Source organism: Chelonia mydas, chromosome 7 (genome assembly GCF_015237465.2).
Source record: "Chelonia mydas isolate rCheMyd1 chromosome 7, rCheMyd1.pri.v2, whole genome shotgun sequence".
Taxonomy (NCBI): Eukaryota; Metazoa; Chordata; order Testudines; family Cheloniidae; genus Chelonia; species Chelonia mydas.
In genome coordinates this window covers 19,269,628-19,289,214 of record NC_057853.1, presented here as the reverse complement: position 1 = coordinate 19,289,214, position 19,587 = coordinate 19,269,628, and the positions used below count along the sequence as shown (strand labels likewise).

Here is a 19,587-nt window from a genome sequence, read left to right as displayed (position 1 = left end):
AATATCTAATCTGATTTTCCCCCAAGTTTGTGGTGTTCTGAGATGCGGGGTTGATTGAATACCTTAAACTAGAGGAAATACAGAGGGCAGTTGTTGCCAGTCCAAAGCTCACTCTAAATTTACCCAGATGTAGAAACCTTTCGGCAAACTTGGAGCTGAGTTTCAAGCAAATTTGGAGTCACATTTCAGGTGAATCCTAAGGATTTGAGGTTTCGGGGGTAAATGGCAAGAAAGCTGATTGTTTTGCCTGGTATGAACTTAACATCAGGCAAACCTCTTTAGTCTGAGTTTATCCTTGGGACTTGCATGCAAATCCATATGAAGCAAAACTGGGGAGACAATGTACACAAAATCTCTGTGAACCAAACCCGTCTGAGTTTCACACACTCTGGTCACCTCTGTCCCCAAACATATAGGACATCTGTGATTTTCCTAGGACCTATATCTTGCCATCCTAGCACTCCCACAGCAGATAATTTGGAATATTAAAGTTGAACATTGCAAAGCAGCTCCTAAATGCGATGGTATTGCACCTTCACACTGTAATTCCATCAGTACATGACACCTTTGTACATCATCATTAAGCTACCGGGGGTGGGGGAGGGTGCACCCTGGTGTATTTCATCTTGTTGATATAAACTTCATAAGAACTGCCACACTGAATCAGACCAATGGGCCATCTAGTCCACTATCCTGTTTCCACTGGCGGCCAATACTGGCTGCTCTAGAGTTAGGAGTATGCAAGAAACCCTGCAGTTATGAGTTAGCAGTAGGCAGTTGTTGGGATATCATGGCACAACAGCATCCTGAGCAATTTTCCCCCTGAGCAAATATGAATATAAGACAATCCTTGGTGTGTGTGAGATGTATTTTGATTTCTAGACTCAATGATCCAAGATATTACTATCATAGCAAGTCCATTGCTCTTTATTTTACCATCAAGAATCTGGCGTGTCATGTGAAGCAAGATGGCTTTGCAACTTTTTTTATTTCTTTTATTGTGCCCCCCCTCCCCCAACGAGCAGTATCCAAGATCTATTAGGCAAACAGATAAACTTGTCAGAAAAAGAGAATTCCCAATATCTCAAACGCATATACTTTCTGATCTCTGACATGGGACTAAGGGGGATTTTAGAAGCACTTATTTCTCTATTACTGCCCTATCGCCCCCTCGTTCATATCCCTGAGCAGGAAAGAACACTTAGCCCAGCTCCTCTGCCTTCTTCCACTGCCCTTTCTGAGATTCTTTCTGCTTAAAATTCTTACACTGTAGAGAATAATAGCTTCTGAGAAGGAGAACATATTGCCCACCATAAATAATCAGGATCGAATATGAATGATTGCAGAAGGGATACATTTGTAATTGTGCAGGTTGTGTGCCCTGAATATCTATGGCACCAAAACCCATCTCTCATTCATATTTCTTTCCAGCCCCATTCAGAAGATAATGCCACTAAATCACTTGTCATTTTAAAAATGCATGATAGAATTAATGAGAGATTATTAAATTATTAATTATTATTTTTATTATTATTATAATCCTTTGGGAAGAAGCTTTAGGTTACCAGGTCTTTCCTCATCCCCATGATATTGGATAACATGTCATGGTGGATCCTAAGTGAAATAATCTTTAATCTTTTAAACAGGCAAATTTCAAACCAACACTGGCAGAAGGAGATGGAATTCAAGAGCCTTTTTGTTCTGTGTGTTTAACTCATGGATGTTTATAACGAGAGATGAGTGAACCAGTTCAGATAAAATATGACCCTTCAGCCAAACTCAAATTGCACGTTTTTTGGGGGAAGGGAGGTAGAGGAAGAGAGAGGAGTTGTCTTAACTTTTCTTTTGATCACTATTCACCTTTGCCTGGTCTCAGAAATTTCTGCCCCCCTCCCCCCCCCCCCCACCGCCCCTGGGATCAGAAGCTGAAGTACCAAAGTATCAGTCATCATCATGCATTGTCAGGACACCCATCCCCATAGTACATTGATACAACTTGCACAGCTTAGATTCTCAACAAAAATATTTCCCAAGTATACGGAACTCATACCCCATGGCTTTATCTTGCCCTCAGTCCTATAATTGTAAAGAGAGGAGGAAAACTTTGTGGATATTTCAATACTTTCTGTGTCACCAGGTTCAGGGGATTGAGACTGCACTCTAGCATAATTATCATCCAAGTTTATCGATGGTGCATTACATAGAAGCAAATCTAGACAGGTCAGGAAGTGAAGGATTCAGAATCTACAAAGATCCTGAAGGGAACCCTGCCTTACAGCACATTACATTCCAGTACACAGTATTTCCCTTGATTCATGGAATCAGGGGTCCTGCAAGGCTGGAGGATCTAGCCAGAACAATTCTGCATTTTCCAGGCATCTTCATTATACATCATTATAGGACAAAGTTCATTATCTTTGCCCTTTTCACAGCTAATGAGGCAAAATAACTTTTAAGAGGCTGTAGTGGCCAAACTTCCTTCTCCTCTCCCTTACAATAGTTTTCCATTGATCACAGTGGGATTACACCCTCTGTATGCTGGTGTGAGTGAGATCAGACTTAGGCAGGTTTTGGCTCGAGCCACTTCTGTAGGTGATTGTCGCATATTTTTATTTCTTATACTTAATCTTCTGTCACTTTGTTCACCTGAGGACTGACCAGGATCAGACTGTGTCATTCTATCAGAGGGCAGAGTCACCAAGGGGGCTAGAGAAGTTGGGGAATCCTTGTCTAGCCACATGAGTGGGAGGAGGAATTGAAAAATAAAAGCCTCACTCTTTTCACTAGTGACTCATGTGCCAACAATTAACAGAGGTTTTCAGCTACCCTGTGCTGTGATATCACACAAAAAGCCCACGCAGTCATTAGAGCACTTATTACTTAGCACATGTCGTTCACCAACCAACATGCTCTCTGCTCTTGGTAGTGTGTCCTGAGAATAAACAGATGTCATTACACAACAAAGAGATGGACACTCTATTCCCAAACTGTATGTTATTTCAGGCTCTTTGGCCAGTGTGGCCCATTTTTAATTCCCAATGGCCATAGTCAGTTCCTTGCTTAGGGTGCCCAGCTCAGTAGGGTATATTTGCCCTCTGCAAAGAAGGCTTTCGCACATGGTGGCTCCATGGTCCCCTTTCCCTGTCCTTTCCCTATTGCAGGGTTGCCAGGTGTCTGGTTTTCGATCGGAACGCCCGGTCGAAAAGGGACCCTGGCAGCTCTGGTCAGCACTGCTGACCAGGCCATTAAAAGTCCAGTCGGTGGTGCTGCGGGTCTAAGGCAAGCTAGTCCCTACCTGTCCTGACACTGCACTGTGCCCCCGAAATAGCCAGCAGCTCTGGCTGCTAGGTTGGGGGGGCCACAGGGATCCACTTGCTGTCCCTGCCCCGAGCACCAGCTCTGCACTCCCATTGGCTGGGAACCATGGCCAGTGGGAGCTGGGGGGACGGTGGCTGTGGGCAAGAGCAAAGTGTGGAGCCTCCTGGCCCCCCCACACACACACCTAGGAGCCGTACCTGCTAGAGGTAGGGTGACCAGATGTCCCGATTTTATAGGGACAGTCCCGATACTTGGGACTTTTTTTTATATTGGCTCCTATTACCCCCCACCCCCGTCCCGATTTTTCACACTGGCTATCTGGTCACCCTAGCTGGCTGCTTCTAGGCACAGTGTGGAGCCAGGACAGGCAGGGAGCCTGCCTTAGCCCCGCTGTGCCGCTGCCTGGGAGCCACCCGAGGTAAGCCCATGCCCCAACCCCTTGCCCCAGCCCTGACCCCCCCAATCCTGGAGCCCCCTCCTGCACCCCAAAGTCCTCATCCCAGGGCCCACCCCAGAGCCTGCACCCCCAGCTGGAGCCATCACTCCCCCCTGCACCACAATCCCCTGCCCCAGTCCAGACCCCACTCCCACACCCTGAACTCCTCATCCCTGGCCCCACCCCAGAGTCCACACCCCCAGCCCAGAGTCCGTACAGAGTCTCACATCCCAACCCCCTGCCTCAACCAGCAGCCCCCTCTCACATTCAGAAGCCCTCGGCCCCACCCCCCCAGCCTGAAGCCCCCTCCTGCACCCCAAACCTCTCATCCCCAGCCCCACCCCAGAGCCTGCACCCTCAGCAGAGCCCTCACCCCCCCCCGGCACCCCAACTCCCTCCCCCAGCCTGGAGCCCCTTCCCACACCCTCAACCCCTCATTTTTGGCCCCACCCCAAAGCCTGTGCCCCCAGTTAGAGCCCTCACCCTGTCCCACACCGCAACCCCCTGCCCCAGCCCAGTGAAAGTGAGTGAGGGTGGGGGACAGCGAGCAACCAAGGGAAGGGAAATGTAGTGAGCGGGGGCAGGGCCTCGGCAAAGGGACGGGGCTAGGGTGTTCGGTTTTGTGAGATTAGAAAGTTGGAAACTCTAATTGCAGGCCTTCAGGCTCCTCGTGTTGGTCAGCTGCCATGCCTGCATTCTCCACCAAATTGTGATAGGGTCTACTCATCACTGGGCCTCCCCCTTGTGGCTGCATCTGGGGATTAGCTCTGCCTGGACTGAGGCCCCGTTCTGTCACTCGCTGGTGCCGCAGCCCCTCTTGCTGTGTAGGAGTCGCAGTGCTTCCTCTCCGAGGCCTGGCTCTGTGGCCAGGACACTATACAGTTTTCCCCTCCTGGAGTAAAAAAGTCTCATCAGACCCTCTGTCTGGTACCGTTCCACACAGTCTTCCCAATCAAGACTGTGCCACTTCCGCAATAGCTGGTAGGGAAACCTGGGCCTGCCCACTACTCTGTGTTCCAACCCAGGGACCTTACAATCAGCAGCCAAGGTCTGCACCATCTCAACCCTTGCTGCTATTTCCATGGGCTTCTTTCTACTCTGCCCTCTGCTGGCTTTCTTCTCCAACACCCTTCTGGGTAACTTCTTCCCTCAGGGTGTGGATCCCCAGGCGTCTGCTCTGCCCCTGGGTTTCCTCCTTCACTCCTCCCTAGAGCGAGAGAGTGACTGCAGACCTCCACTCTGTCACCCCCTTCTGCTCTGACTTTCTGGCTTTATTCAAGCTTCCACCTACTCCTGCACAGATGGGCTACATCTTCAATTAGTGCTTGTCATCAAGCCTTAGTCTCCCCCAAGGTGCAGCCTAGCCAGCTAATTAGTCCTTCTGAGCCACCTTAACCCCTCCATTGTAGTGTGGGGTGAGCATCCCATCACAGAGGACTTATGGCCTTTAGGAACAGCTGGGCTTTCATAAGGATTTTGAAGGAAATGAGAGAGGGCATGAGGTTTATATTGGGTTGGGAGGCTGAAGCATAGGTAGGTGAGGGAGCAAGAAGGGGACAGAAAAGTCAAAGAGAACAATGAGGAGAGAAGCTCGGTGGAGTGTTGGGAGTAGGACAGGGTGTAGGATGAAGTGAGGCAGAGCTGGTGGATCAGAGATAGTACATGAGAAGGAGATACTTTTATTTAGGGCCTGATCCAAAGCCCACTGAAGTCAATGGAAACCCACCATTGATTTTGATGAGTTTTGGATCTTGGTATTAGGATGGGAGAAGAGTTTAAGACAATCAGAGATTCAAGAAAAGAGTTACGCCTCGAAGCCTGACTCAGCCTGAGGACAGACCATAGGTAGCAGAACCAGAGGAGGATGGGAGATCAGTAGAGATATAGCCCCCTAACACTAATAGAATTTGTCTAGACACTCCTTTAAAATGATATGGCTTTGGGAGCATCTGCCCCTAGCGTTCTGCTGCCAGTGCCACCCACATACATCACTTATAAAACAGCAGCCTGTGACTCCACAGTGTCAGACTCCCTGATGGATGAGAGGGTTAGTGAAGATAAGCTGTCCTTAGAGTTGTATATATTTCAGGCACTAGGAGTGAGGAAAGTAAAGTAATAAAGCAATTACCATCAATAAAAGCTTGGAAGTGAGGGGTGGAGCTGTTCCACAGAGGCTCCTTTGTTGTTGCAGCTAGGCAGGGTTTAGGAAGTGCAGTGATGCCGCCCACACTGAAAAACCACAGACACTAATAATAAACAAGGGAAGACAATGCTTAGGAACAGAACAGGCTCAGCCTCTCTACCTACAACCATCCTCTTGCCGCAGAGTATGCAGAGAGGCTCCCCGAAGCTTCTCTCCCCTCTGAACCATTGGAGCGATCTCCACTGCACTCCGGCAATGAGGATCTCGGAGGAGCTGTGACAGAGCTAACTGTTTATAAATAAATGTAAAAATCAAATAATTTCTCCTCAGCGGGGAGCTGCATTCCTGAAAGAAAAATCAGGCCTGGTCCACAGTCATTCTCTTCAGCAGGTTTTGGATTGGGCCCTCAGAGCATAGGGACTAAGGGATAGATTCATACTCTACCTTTGGCAAAAAAACCTTTTTCTGTGTCAGTGGGTGTCCAGTCACTGCAGTGCTGATTCATACTGAGGACGGGCAGGTGATGTTTCCACCAGCAGCCATTCCTTGGGGGATTATACCTTGGTAGGACAGCTTTAGTTTCCTCTGGGAAATGAAGCTCCCACCATAGATACTCCCCAGGAGATCAGTGATTTCTCTGGCCATGGCTTCTCCCTAGCCTGTGCTCTCCACATTTCGGGTTGTGGAGGTCTCCTCTGCCCCATTCACCTTTACCCCAGTGCCAGTGAAATTGCAGCCTATATGTACTGTTGTAAACTCCCTTCCTAGTGGACTTTCTAGGTGAAATCCAGGGCAAATCCAGCCCTTAGTCACACTAACTCACCCATGGCCACCTTCATAGTACTCTGTGACTGGCATTCAGGCTCATGATTCATCCACATTGGCAAAATGATTTGAGATCCTCAGGTGGAAGGTGCGATCAAATACAGAGATGAGCCAGAGCTGCGGAATCTGGATCTGCGTTCAGATTCCACTGAATCAATTCACAAATATTTAGATCTGAGGATTTGGTTTGAGCCCATGCCTAGCACTTTATCTATGGTTATTGGTGTTACTATTGTGCTGTTTTATTGATCTGAAGTATCCCTAGAGAACCCAGCATCTCAGCATCTAAGCTCTATTATTAATTAGCATTGTTAGTCATTATTTTATTATATTCATTTTGGGGTGGTTGTATCTAGCAAAAGGCAAACTAGTTCGAATTGTGGCCTTAAAATATGAACCTGGTCAAACTACTACCCCAAGCTTGGACTGAACCAAAACACCATACTTTTTGGGAGGTTTAAAGAGTTTTGTTAACTTTCCTTCTATGATGTTTCACATTCATGGTAGCCTCTGAACTTACTGTCAAAAAGCAGGAAGTTCCAGGAATCCTGCTCCCCAAGTCTAACAGACCTACATGGTTTACCTGCCACTAGCTATGTCTGGGCTGCCTATGGAACACTTATGTCTGAGTAACAGTGACGAGGAGTGCATGGTGAGAATGCAATGGGCTGATCTGTTCCTTTTGCTTACAGTGCCTATACCGAGCCTTACAAGGTGTGCCCTGTCTCTGTGGTACCCGTGGAGGACGTCACATCGGATGAGGAACAGAAGAGTTCAGAAGACGAGGAGAGTAGCCAGGGGGATCCCAGCCTCGTTCATAAAGTAAGAGATCTGGAACAATCTGGGGAATATAGGAAACACTCAAGGGGGAAGGGAAGAAAAACAAGGATGAAAACATCCTTGACTCTTGGATATGTCTACACATCCCATGGCAGCAAGCCTCCCAGCCCAGGTCAACAGACACAGGGTTGCGGGGCCCACAGTAGCACTCTAGAAATAGCTGTGTAGACAATGCTTTGAAATTGCTGCTCAGGCTGGAGGTCAGGCTCGGATACCCACCCCCTCTCTAGGCGTCGGAGCCCGAGCTCTAGCCCACACTGCAATGTCTCCACAAGTATTTTTAGCATGGTAGTGCAAGCCGCATGAGTCTGTCCACCTGGGCTGGGAGGCGCACTGCCGTGGGCTATGTAGGTGTACCCTCAAGTAGCCATCTCTCCCCGCTCTGTGCTTACAGCTAGCCCAGGAGTATCAGAGCTATGAGCATTGCATTTCTTTAGTACTATGGTAAGGAGTTACTTCTGTTGAATATGGCAGAGCCCACAGACCTAAGAAGGGAAGCTGAGGCAACCAGCCAGCAGGCCAGGTAGGTCCTGATCCAATGCCCACTAATGGGAGACTTTCTAGTGGATACAGCACCAGATCCACAGACCTGGAGTCTCTTGGAGGTTGAGGGATGACATGCGTGATCAGTGCAATAAGATCTGATCTGAAAAGTTGTGAGCCTCTTTCTTAGTCCTGCACTCTGGGGATTGGAGGTGGGGAGAAATTGCTGACAGATGGCCAGTGAAGAGCCCATGCCATAGAACTTAATCTGCAGAAGGAAGAGAGGGGTCACAGCACTGAGCCCTCCACTTACGATGGAGAATTCCACCTCCAGAATTGCAGGATTATGGAATTCTGCCTGTGGCCCTGCATACCCAGCTTTCCAGACTCTCCACAAAAACCTTGGGCCATTATTGGCTCATTGTGATTGATGGTGAATAGAATAAATTCCAACCCTCTGTTGTTCTTCCCTCAGAAAGTGCTGATATAGTTAAAGAATACTGACAGTGGATTGTATTTCCTACCCCCACCATTCCCGCCTCCTTTTGTTGTCTTCTCACGCAAATCTTCTGGGTGCCAAGGAAGCATTAGCTGCCCTGTAAAAACACAGCCGTGCAATGATGAAGTGCAGAAAAATTGTCCAACTACCCAACGAAGTGATGTCTTCTCCCGCTTGTAGCAAAATCCTCAGACAACACAGAGCAGTTGTAAAACATGAAAGAGTTCAGAAGTACTGTCGCTTGGGGAGAGTTGGCAGAGGTACACATGTCTGGATGCCAAAAATAGTACCATGAATTTGGAAATGAGCTAATCTTGCTAAAACAAATGTTTTGGGGCTGGCCTAGCAGAGCTGAATTTGGATTAAAAAAAAAATCCAACAACTGGAGTTTGTTGTTTTGGTTTATGGTTTCCCACTCCCGAGGGAAAATTAGCCTGAATAAAGGCATGAAATCACCTAGCTGATAAGATCTTCTTGCTGTATCCAGAACATGTGATTCTGACTGGTGTCTAGCTGGGATATACTTATTTCACTCTGCTGAAATGTGGATTGTCAATCCCCAAGTATTATGATTTGCTTTGCTTCTTTGCTTTTTGCCTGTTCATTGGAGATTTCCAAGGCTTCCAGTTTGAGGATTGGGGTGGGGGAGGTGTTGTTTTCTGTTGTTTCTTTTTTTAAGGCTCATTTTCTGAAGAGAAAAAAAAAGTCAGATTTGTACACAGGTTTCCTGGAATTGTTTGAACAGCTGGCCCCCTTTGAATCCCTGCTCTCCTGGGGATGAGCTCTGTGTGAGTCTGAAGGAACCTTTAGGACTTGCCGGCACCTCCATTCTGCAAACAATTTAAATGATGGACAAAATGATACGTTTGGGGTGTTTTGGTGTATCAGTTTTATAAAAAAACCTAGGGCTTTGATTTCCACTGGGTTGCATAATTTTTACACCAATCTAACTCCATTGGACTGCACTGGAATTGGACTGGCATAAAAATGATGTAAAGAAGTAGAAAAGCAAGCCTGTCTTCTCCAAGTTTTGTTTTGGTCAGGGTTCTAGAAGTGTACCCTCAATCCAGAAACCCTGGGTAACAGCACTTGGTACTTTTGATTATTTTAGTTAAAGCTGATTTTGAGAATGTGCTCTTTTTGGTTAATTGCGCACTTGAATCCCTTTCTTTAAATTTCTGGCAGATGGTATCAGGTTCGAAAAATAGGATGAAAATGCTGTAGTTTTTTTAACCTCTGTGATTCTATTTGGTTAAAACAACCAAAAGGGGTGCACTTCTCTTACATAACTGACGGAGATTCTCTCTTTTATCCCCTGCACTTAGCTAATTTACAGGAGCTCTGGAGTCATCCCCCATGTATGTGCCTGCTACGTATGCTTATTTACTTACATCCATCCAACTGGTAGGAAGGTGACACTTGACTTTTCAGTCGCAGACTCCGAAGTCACCCTGACATCCATAAACAATGGAAGTCATCCATAAACAATGGATTTTGGAGTCTTCTTTGCCTGCATAGAGGAAAGCATCAGATTAGGGATGGCAAATGGCAAATGTGGGTTCCAGGGAGGTGTAGGCATGTACAGGTTCAAGTGAAATAAGGGATCTTTTCATCTCCAAAGCCTTCACTTAGTACTAGAAAAACATCCAAACCAAATCCATCCCACCCTTTGAACTTGATCCAGACCTAAACTTGGTGCTGGTCCTTTGTTCTACAATGAGATGAACTAACCACATAGCTGTGAACTTTAGGGGTGCTCAGATCTGGATCTGAACTTGCAGTTCAGACCCCATTAGCCCGCAAACTCAGACTGCCCTCTCACTTTGCCTATGCTAATACCTTTTGCAGCTTTCTCTGAAATTCCTACTTCCAGCCAGGACCAGAAATAGAAACAAGAAGATGCCCTCAGAAGGGCTGCTCTTGTGAGACAACCAGCCCAGTGTTGTTCTCTAGAGATTCAGAGAAGGTTTAGAGACACACAAGCCTTTGGGCTTCTCCCAAAGCATCCCAAAAAGCTTGGGAAGGATCCTGCATTAGAAGGCCTGAACCACAACCCCGATTTAAATTTAACTACTCTACCAGAGATAAGGCCTCAGACTTTAGTGTCAGGACTCTGGGAGTCCAAGCAGGAGTATTCATTCAGATCACGCCCCCTGGCTGCCTCTTAAGACAACTGCCCTCCCTGACTTGACCCCATTCCCAGCTACACCTTTATCTCCTCAGCACTCTTCACCCTGAAACTGAAGTGACTCCAAGGACAATTCCTTTGCTAGGCCTGACACTTTGCCCATGAAGACAAGAGACTCTGTGTGGTAGGGAGTCACTTCCACATTGGATCACGAAAAGAGCAAGTCAGAGGATGCTGTAGATCAGGGGCCACATTTTAAGCTCTAATAGCTGGTGGCGAATTGGAAGGGGTGGTGGGGCCAGTGTTGGGGTTCACCTGGGTAACTTCAAATCCTATGGAGTTTGCTGGATAGTTTCAGTTCCCTGGCCCCTGAAACACCTCCATCCTTCTTCTGCACTGTAGTGCCATCATGTTGAGAGCTCTGTCAGGGACAAACAAAAGCCCAGTAAAGGAGAAGCACTTTTTGGAGGGTTCAATGGGGATGCACGCATAAATGTATGCACCTTCAATGCACCCACAACAATGCATGCACTCTCACTGCATCCACAAAACTCCAATATCAAGCAATATAAGACTGTGAAGCAAAGGTTGTGGGGTGTGAGCTTGTCGGAAGTGGAGATGCAGCCCCTGAACTGGGAGTTAACTTCTCCAGCCTCCTTTGTTGGGAAGCCAGGCCAAGGGAAATGTGACAGCTGCAAGGCATGAGGGTGCCTCAGGCTATATTTTGTGATGTCTGGCTGCCTGACCTAGCCTGGGTGTCACACACAAGGGTGTTGGTCACAAGAATAGGCAATGGGCTTAAAAATAGCCCCAGTAGTCAATGGAAGGCATTTAGACTCAGACTGACAAGTTGCACCATTGCTGATAAGGAGCCAACCTTCTATACAATGGTGGCTTTGGAAGGGTACAGTAGTAACAGGGTAAATATCAGCTCACTAGGGAATATTGTATCAGCATCAGCTATTTCAGTGTTCCTGTTATACTCAAGGGTGGTATACAGTGAATCGTACATTAAACCACCACTCAGGGAAGAAGGGTCTGTTAATAAACATGGCTGGGTGTTTGACATGAAGAGTTGAAGGGATTCCCAGGAAAGATTCAATTAGACTAGTTTGATCCTGCAATAATGTGATTGTTTATAAAGCATCAGGTGCTTTTATTGTAATACAAATAAAGCCATATTTTAAATGCAGAGTTTATTTCCTCACACTGAGGGAAATCAAGAGGCACTCCACTGAAGCCTACAGCTGTGTACAAATGGTGTAAATGAGAGTAGAATCAGGCTGTGTCTTATGGCCTTAGACATCCCAGATCATTTTAGCTGCTCACCTTGGACAGGGTGCTGTTATATGTGGATCCAATACTGGTCATGCTGGAGAAGTGGTCACCCAATACAGGTAACTTACCTTTGTGTAATGCTAGTGGATACCTTGGTGTAGTGGAGACTTAATAAAGGAGTTTAGTAAATTATTTGATCCTGAGGGCAGCATTGAAGATAATCTACCATGACCCTCTCTGAGGTGCCAGGAATGTAAGGCAGCAGTGGGACAGGGAAGGCAGTGAACCATCACAGCACACAGAGGAGACCTGTGTTGTGTGCAATGAAGGAAATATCAAGCTGGAATACAAAGGTTTTGCAAAGACCAAGGCAGCAACCATCTCACTATTACTGCATGTCAAATTGCCTTTGCTGTTCCTTATCTTTCCACTGGGTGGGGTCGGTTTCCAGGCTCCATTAATCACTCTGTTTTGCAAACCTTTAACTTTCATACATTGAAACACACCCACACCCACAAAACCCAAACATAAGCTGTACTTGGGAGCAATGGATTTGTGCCCCTTAAGGAAGTGACACATTTAGACAGCTCTTAATGGGCCACATTTGGCCTTGTATAATTGAACAGATTCCCCAGGACAGGTTGCAATCTAGCCCTGAGAACAAGCCATTGGAAGTTGACTCTCCTGGGTTCCATCTCCAACTGTGTCACTAATTCATTATGAAACCTCGAACAAGGCCCCCTGCTATTTCAGTGCCTTAGTTTATCTATCTATAAAATTAATAATAAGAATAAACCTACATTACAGAGGTGTTAGGAGGGTTATTTAATATTTATAAATCCCTTTAAAGTCCTCTGATCATTCTGACAGCAGCATTGTGCTAGGTGTGGTACAGACACACAGTCCCTGCCACAAAGAGTTTATAATCTAAAGCAGTTAGACAGACAAATGGTAGGAGGGGAAGCAGAGGGACAAAGCCACTTGGCTAGAGATATGCAGCCGGCCGGTGGCACAGTTAAGAATGAAACCTAGCTTTCCTGACTCCTAGTTTTATGCACTACACCACGCTGCCTCTGATGAAACACAAAGCATTATTATTACTCCTCTGTTTCTTGGAGCACTGAGAACTTCAAGCTACTTGAATCTCCCTATCCTTGTGTCATGTATGAAATGTGTGATCAGCTGTCCAGCTCTATGCTATGCAGTAGCACTTGGGCAAGTGACATGTTAAGCATGCAGATGAGTGGTAGGCAATGGGTATTGACTTGTCCAATTGCTGTCTTAGGCTTGGTATTGCCCAGCACAGGTGCAGAGTACATAAATACAAAGTCAAATGCGATGCTCTGGAGGGACAACCCCGTTCCTGCCTCAGTGAGTTTACTGCTTTGTCTCTGCCATGCCACTGCTGTCTAACTGGAGCAGTGAAGCCTGTCAGGATGCTTAAGTGCTGTATCAGCATGCTAAGAATGGTACCTTCCCTGCCCCCTCCCCGTCGTCCCCCCCGGCTTTCTCCTCAGACAATCTCATACTCTGCTCACCCCAGCCCCACCCTCACCCCTTTCACCTGAACCCTGGATATTAAGGAAGTAGATGCAGAAGGGACATGAGACCTAAGACCGCTCAGTGCAGAGCACTTAGCCTAGCACTTAACCTCAGCTGGGCTCACACGTGACCTCTGCTCGCCCCTGTACATGAGTGCCACAGTCTTGCGCTCCCTGCTTGTGCACTCCATGGAGATCTAGACCTTAGTCTGCAAAAGTGGAAGAACTGATTGGCCACCACTGATCTGATCTCTAGACCTTTTCCACAACACTGGTAACCTTTGGTTTGGCCCATTCCTAGTTTGTCTGTCTTGTAAGCAGGCAGCTGAGACTCTCCTAACAATAACTGTCTCCTCTGAAACAGGACTTTAATCATCAAGTTTAGTTTAAGACTACCTGGAAAGAGGTTATCCTGCAGGAAAACAGGAAGCATGGTCACTGGAAAGCAAAGACCCTACCACCCCACCCCCACCAAGAGTAACACGATGGGATGGGAGGATGTGAGCAATAAACCATACACTCCATGTGCCATAAGCATGTTAAGACCCCGTGAAAGTGCAGCTATATTGTGAAGCATTCATGGGCTCCTGATGTGTATGGGCTTTTGATAGCCTGCAATGCTGAGCATCAGCCACTGGCCTTTGTTTCCTCATTATTCATCATTTTATTCAGCTCCCTTGAAGACAATGAAATAATATCAATAATACATGTCTATTCCATCAAAGGCAGAAAATTGCTGTTTTCAGCCAGGCTGTCTGTGACTTTTCCTGTCTTTATCTATGTGATGCCACCTGAGCACACATTGCCTCAATCAAGCTAATTGCACTCTGAGAGCAGCGAAAGAGAAAATAACAATGTGGAGAATGTCAAGAGAGGACACAGTTAGGGTTGCCAAGTTTGGTATTCCTGGAGGTTTCATCACATGGCATAATCTTTAATTAAAGATTAATCTTTAATTCCTGGGGGACTCCCAGACGATCCTGGAGGGTTGGCAACCCCCATTGGAGTCTCCAATCTCAGCAGGCAAGGTCTACCTCTCCAGCACTCTTGCCACCCTCCTTTTACTGGTCTATTGAAGACCATTAGAGCTTTGATGTGAAGTTCTACACAGATTGTGAATCATGCTGTTTGCTAGAGTTTGCTTAGAGAGAGAAACTGACCTTGGGCAAGTCACATAGCATCTCTGTGCCTTAGTTTTCCCGTCTGTAAAATGCTTAGCCACATCGTGGGGGGATTGTGAGGCATAGTTCATTAATCTTTGTAAAAGCAGTTTGAGATCCTTGATGAAAGCAGCTACGTATGGTATGTGTTGTTATTTTTATTTGAGGTAATAAATATAGTAATTGTGTTAGAGTATGTTCAAAAGCATTAACACTTGACAGTCCATGCTTGAAGAAAGAAGTTGATTTTAGTTTTCTTAATATTGTAATGAATCATGTTGTGTGTGTTTATGGCCATGTGTGTGCACACACCACTGCCCTCCTCAGGATGGAATCAGAATTGCTGAACTGTGTGTCATAAAACCTATACTGCTAACAGCTGATAGGAGAGTTCCCATTGGTTCAAGGCCTATGCTTTTGGAGCAGGATGTAATCTGAATTCTGTATATTTTGTTGCTGTGAAGATCTGGGTGGCCATGGTATATAGCATAGTGACAAATGTGTTGTTCTAGGTGGCCATGGTTTTGTTATAGTACAATATCTATTTTTCTTTTCTTTTTCTTTCTCTTTCATTTAATCCTTTTTATTATTTCATTTTATCTTTTTCCCATTTCATATTGTGAGACCTTGATTCTCAGTCAGGAGGACATTCCTCTGGAGCTGCTTTGTGAACCAAACCAGGGCATTAGGGTGCCATGAATTGAAAATGGGTCATGTGGAGAATATCCAGGTCATCATCATTCCCCTGTGACCAGACCATGCTGTTGTAATCCTTGAGAGCTTGGAGACTGAGATGAGACATGCAAGGAGGTTGAGGAGTTCTTAGAACAAGGCACTGAAGCACTAACAGAGCAGGGAGATGGGATAGAGATACACCAAAACTAGCTGCTTTGTGGGTCAAGTAGTCTTTTTCCTGTCCAGCAAGACCTTCAATCTTTAAAAAATAATCCACTGATGAGGCTTTATACTTTTCTAAATGAAGAACAACGACTAGGCTGAGCAAACTCAACATTCCCAAGTCTGGTACAGTGAGCTCTCAGTTACACAAAGCTCTGTGTCTTACTGAAGTCAGTGGGAGCTCTGTATGCCAAAGGCTTGCAAAATCAGGGCCATTCGAGTTTTAGTTTCCCATCCGGCTTCCATTGACTGTTCTGGAAGAAGACTGGGCCCTAAGTTTCAGGTTGATATCCCACCATGCAGAGTGTGTAACCAATTAATCTGCGGATTCTTTATCCTAATACGCGTCTCTGTGTGTTAATTAGATGTTTCTGGTAATTTGAGGCACATCATCTGCCCCTGCTGTCTATTATGCCATTCATGAACAGGAATAGGTTATGTCAAGTGACTTGCAATCAGCTGTTAGTATTCGTATATGATAGTTAAAGCACAGTGTTTTGATATACAAACTAAAGACTGCCATTGAATGAGGAATATTGTGGCTGACTATTTGGGTGCAATTTTGGAAGAGTCACAACAGCATATTCTTTGGGTAGGCGTTGGATATGAGTTTTGTTTAGGAAAACGTGCAAGACAGCTTGATGATTAGATTTCCTGCTTTGCACTATCTCTCAAGAGATGGTTCAAATCCAGAGAGTCTGATTTTATTCCCCTAGGCCCATGGGAGTTGGAAGCAGCATGGAAATCACGTGCTTAACAAACAGGGCACTACATGGCCCTCCCCAGACCAATAAGAGTTCATAGTATTTAGAGATGGAAAAGGCCTTTAGAGTACTTTGTCTAGTCAGTGCTCCCCAGCATATTCTCCGGTGCTCTGTTCAGTCCAGTTTTAAATGAACTAGCAATGAGGCTTCCACCACATCCCTCAAGAGACCATTCCCCAAAGTAAGAGATCTCACTGTCAGGAAGTTATACCTGATATAGAAGCAGATTCATTAGCAGATGAAAACTCCATTGACTGTTGAGGGCAGGCAATCTGAGGGGCCATTTTGCTTGTCTATAGCATATATTTTAAATTGTGGGACAGATAAGGCTAATAAAGACAACAAGACTCAGTTAGGCACAGAGCCAGAATCCTCTGTCTAGATCCATTGCTTCCATCTGCTGAATACAGACAAACAGCAGGGATTGGAGTACACAGCTATTGAAGCAGCAGCCTGGGGAGGAAGTGTACAAAAGTGCTTACTGCTGGGCTGAAGAGCATACAGTAAAGATCACTACAAATGTGGTAGCTCCGTCATGTTTTAATAATCACTTGGGCTTTGTTTTAGAAGGTTGATAGTTGAGGGACCCGCACCCCCTGCCTCCCGCTATTCCCAGAAGTCCGTCTCCGGACACTGTCGTCAATCTCAGAGTTCATTTCCTGGTTAAGCAAACAGTAATTAAATAACACAAGACGGGCAACGCCTAGAGACACTGTCTCAAAACTCACCCTAGACTGGTCATGTGACCCCAGGGGTCCCAGTGTTTTGTCTCTCAACTAAGACATATTAATCACAAGTAGAATTACAGACCGTGACAATCTGTATACATGAAAGGCGAGTGGGCCCACACCAATGGTGAAATATACTTCGCTTCTTGGCCAAGCCTGTCAAAAGAGGACGTGCAAACTGGCCAGTATTAGGTTTGGTAATCCAGAAATAAAATTGCCATTCAATTGATTTATGTCTGCAAGTCAAAAGGGTGGGGAAGAAAAAGAGCTCAGAATATCCTGATGCTGACCAGCGACACGTGATAGCTCCTGTGTGCCGACAGTAGTGTATGCCATGTATCATCATTGGTGACAAAAAGAGAGAAACAGGGTAACCCTTCAGAAATGATTGTAAAGTGTAAACACAAATAGGTAGTGTAATACAAGGAGTATACTGCAAATAGTGGAATGAAATTAACAAAGGGAAAAGATGACTTTCAGGAAAAAATGCCTATACTACCATCTGTCCCACGGCAGTAGATCAGTGTCCCAAAGAAAAGTGGGAGAAGCACCCCTCTTTGGACCATTTAAACAAGAATCAATAAAGTCCTAGGTAACAGACAGTAGGGAACAATCTTCTATTGGCAGAGAGATGGATTAGATGACTGAATCTAATGAATGATTAGATGATCACTGGGTATGTCTACACTACAAAATTATGTCGATTTTTAGAGACTCAAGGGACCAGACCTTTCCTTCACTCATTTGTACAGTAAAAAGAGATTTACTTGCAGCGTGTTTTGAATAACCCTGCATCGCTCTGTTATAGACAGTTTTAGGACTCATTTGTTGCTGCTGAACATTTTTATATTAAAGGGGCACTGACAAAATAAAATGCACTACTTTTTTTAAAAAAAATCCTTACTTGTGTAGGGAACAGCACTTTAAAACTGAAAGAATTTTTAAAATGTAATTTTGCTTTTCATTGCTTATTCCGATTATTTTCTTTCTGTGATTTATTAATGATGGACATGGAAACGAGATTGGTTGATTTCATTTCAGTCAATTTTGCATCTGGGTTTTCATGGTCCAGCTATCATGCTTCTGGATTTCAGTTTCCAGCACTTCTAGGAAATGCTTAAATCTTCCCTAAGCTGTTTTCAACCTTTCTTATTACCAGCCTGAGTGGAAGCAGGAAGGAGCAGAAACTTTGGGTAAAAAAAACCTGATGTCACAAGATTACTAGTCGAGACGAAAAAGGCTTGGGGAATTTGGAGAATTACTGTTCAGATTTCTATTACTACAGTGTTTAAACACTGGAGATGAACTGCCAAGCTTGAATGTGCTCTAAACTTTAGCAAGGTTGATGGAGTTTGAATCTGGGAGTTTGGTCCGGGGCCCTACAAATGCTCTTCATTGAGGGGCTGAATTAAATGATTGCACCATGATCCCTAACAACCCAAGCACCTAAATTACAATAACCAGCTTAGTGCACGACAGCTCAGCATCTCCCGGCTGCTTGATTGTACTCCTTCTAAAGGAGGCTCTTTAAGCAATGAATTAATGACACACCTGGTCCCTTTAAACAATATACTTGATGCTGCCTCCTGCCTTTTAAGAATAAATGGCATGTTGTATGGCCTCTTGTAAGGCTGCTTCCTTGCTTAAGTATCGGTGCTGTATAAGTCAAACTTACTTTAGTATAAGATTTCTTTCTCAATAAAGGTTTCAACGCTTTGTCCATTTCTTACCTTAGTAAAGAAGCTCACTGTGTAATATGGTAACAACCTGTTAAATAGAGGGATCTGCTGATTATATCACTATATAATTATTCTCTAAACAAAAGCTCATTCTTGTAATGATTAGCATTTTGTCTCTGATATTTATATGGCAATGGTTTATAAACCTGTTAAAAATGTCCTAAATAAATAGACTAAATAAGTAAATCGATTTTAAACAAATGATTCATGAAACCAGAGCAAAGCATCATAATTAGCCTCTTGAGCCTTGAAGAACCACTGCCATTGCTTCTTTGGCAGATTTCTGCGTCCTCGGAGATCTCTGCCGATTTAAATGCATTCCACTGTGATCTCAAAATGATGTTATTTGCTTTAATACTGCACTGTTTGCTTTCAGGATATATCTATCACAGTTTAACTTCATCAAATGTGCTTAGCATGCAATAAAGCCCTTTGAACTTGTTTTCTTCTGTAGCTTGCACTGGAGTGGGAACAGTTTGGAATATAACTATTTAAAAAACAAAACACTTTTCCTTGCACATGAGCGGCCTGAACAAAGTTGATGAGCTTCGCCTCCTGCAGTCATGAAATTACCCTTCTAGAGTTAGAATCTGTTTGCCTTTCTTTCTGATGAATTTTTGCCCTATTGAAATCAATGGGAATTTTCTCTCTGACATCATTATGGTCAGGAGTCAGTCCATAGCCACCAAAACAACGGCCTGAATCTTGAGAGCATGACCCCATTTCAGGCTGTATATTATTTATTTATTTATTTATTTCTATTGCAGCAGCAGAGCTGCAGTTGTGGATCAGGACCCCGTTCTGCTAG

General features: G+C 45.1%; 1 protein-coding gene across 6 annotated transcripts in view; it reads left to right on the top strand.

Annotated features, from left to right (window-relative positions):
- Positions 1-19,587, top strand: part of FGD5 (FYVE, RhoGEF and PH domain containing 5) — a 155,197-nt gene that overhangs the window by 60,350 nt on the left and 75,260 nt on the right. For all 6 annotated transcript variants that reach the window (XM_043552084.1, XM_043552082.1, XM_043552085.1 and 3 more), the window contains exon 3: positions 7,415-7,544. In XM_043552084.1, coding sequence (XP_043408019.1) covers positions 7,415-7,544 — 130 coding nt within the window. The remainder of the gene's footprint in view (positions 1-7,414; positions 7,545-19,587) is intronic.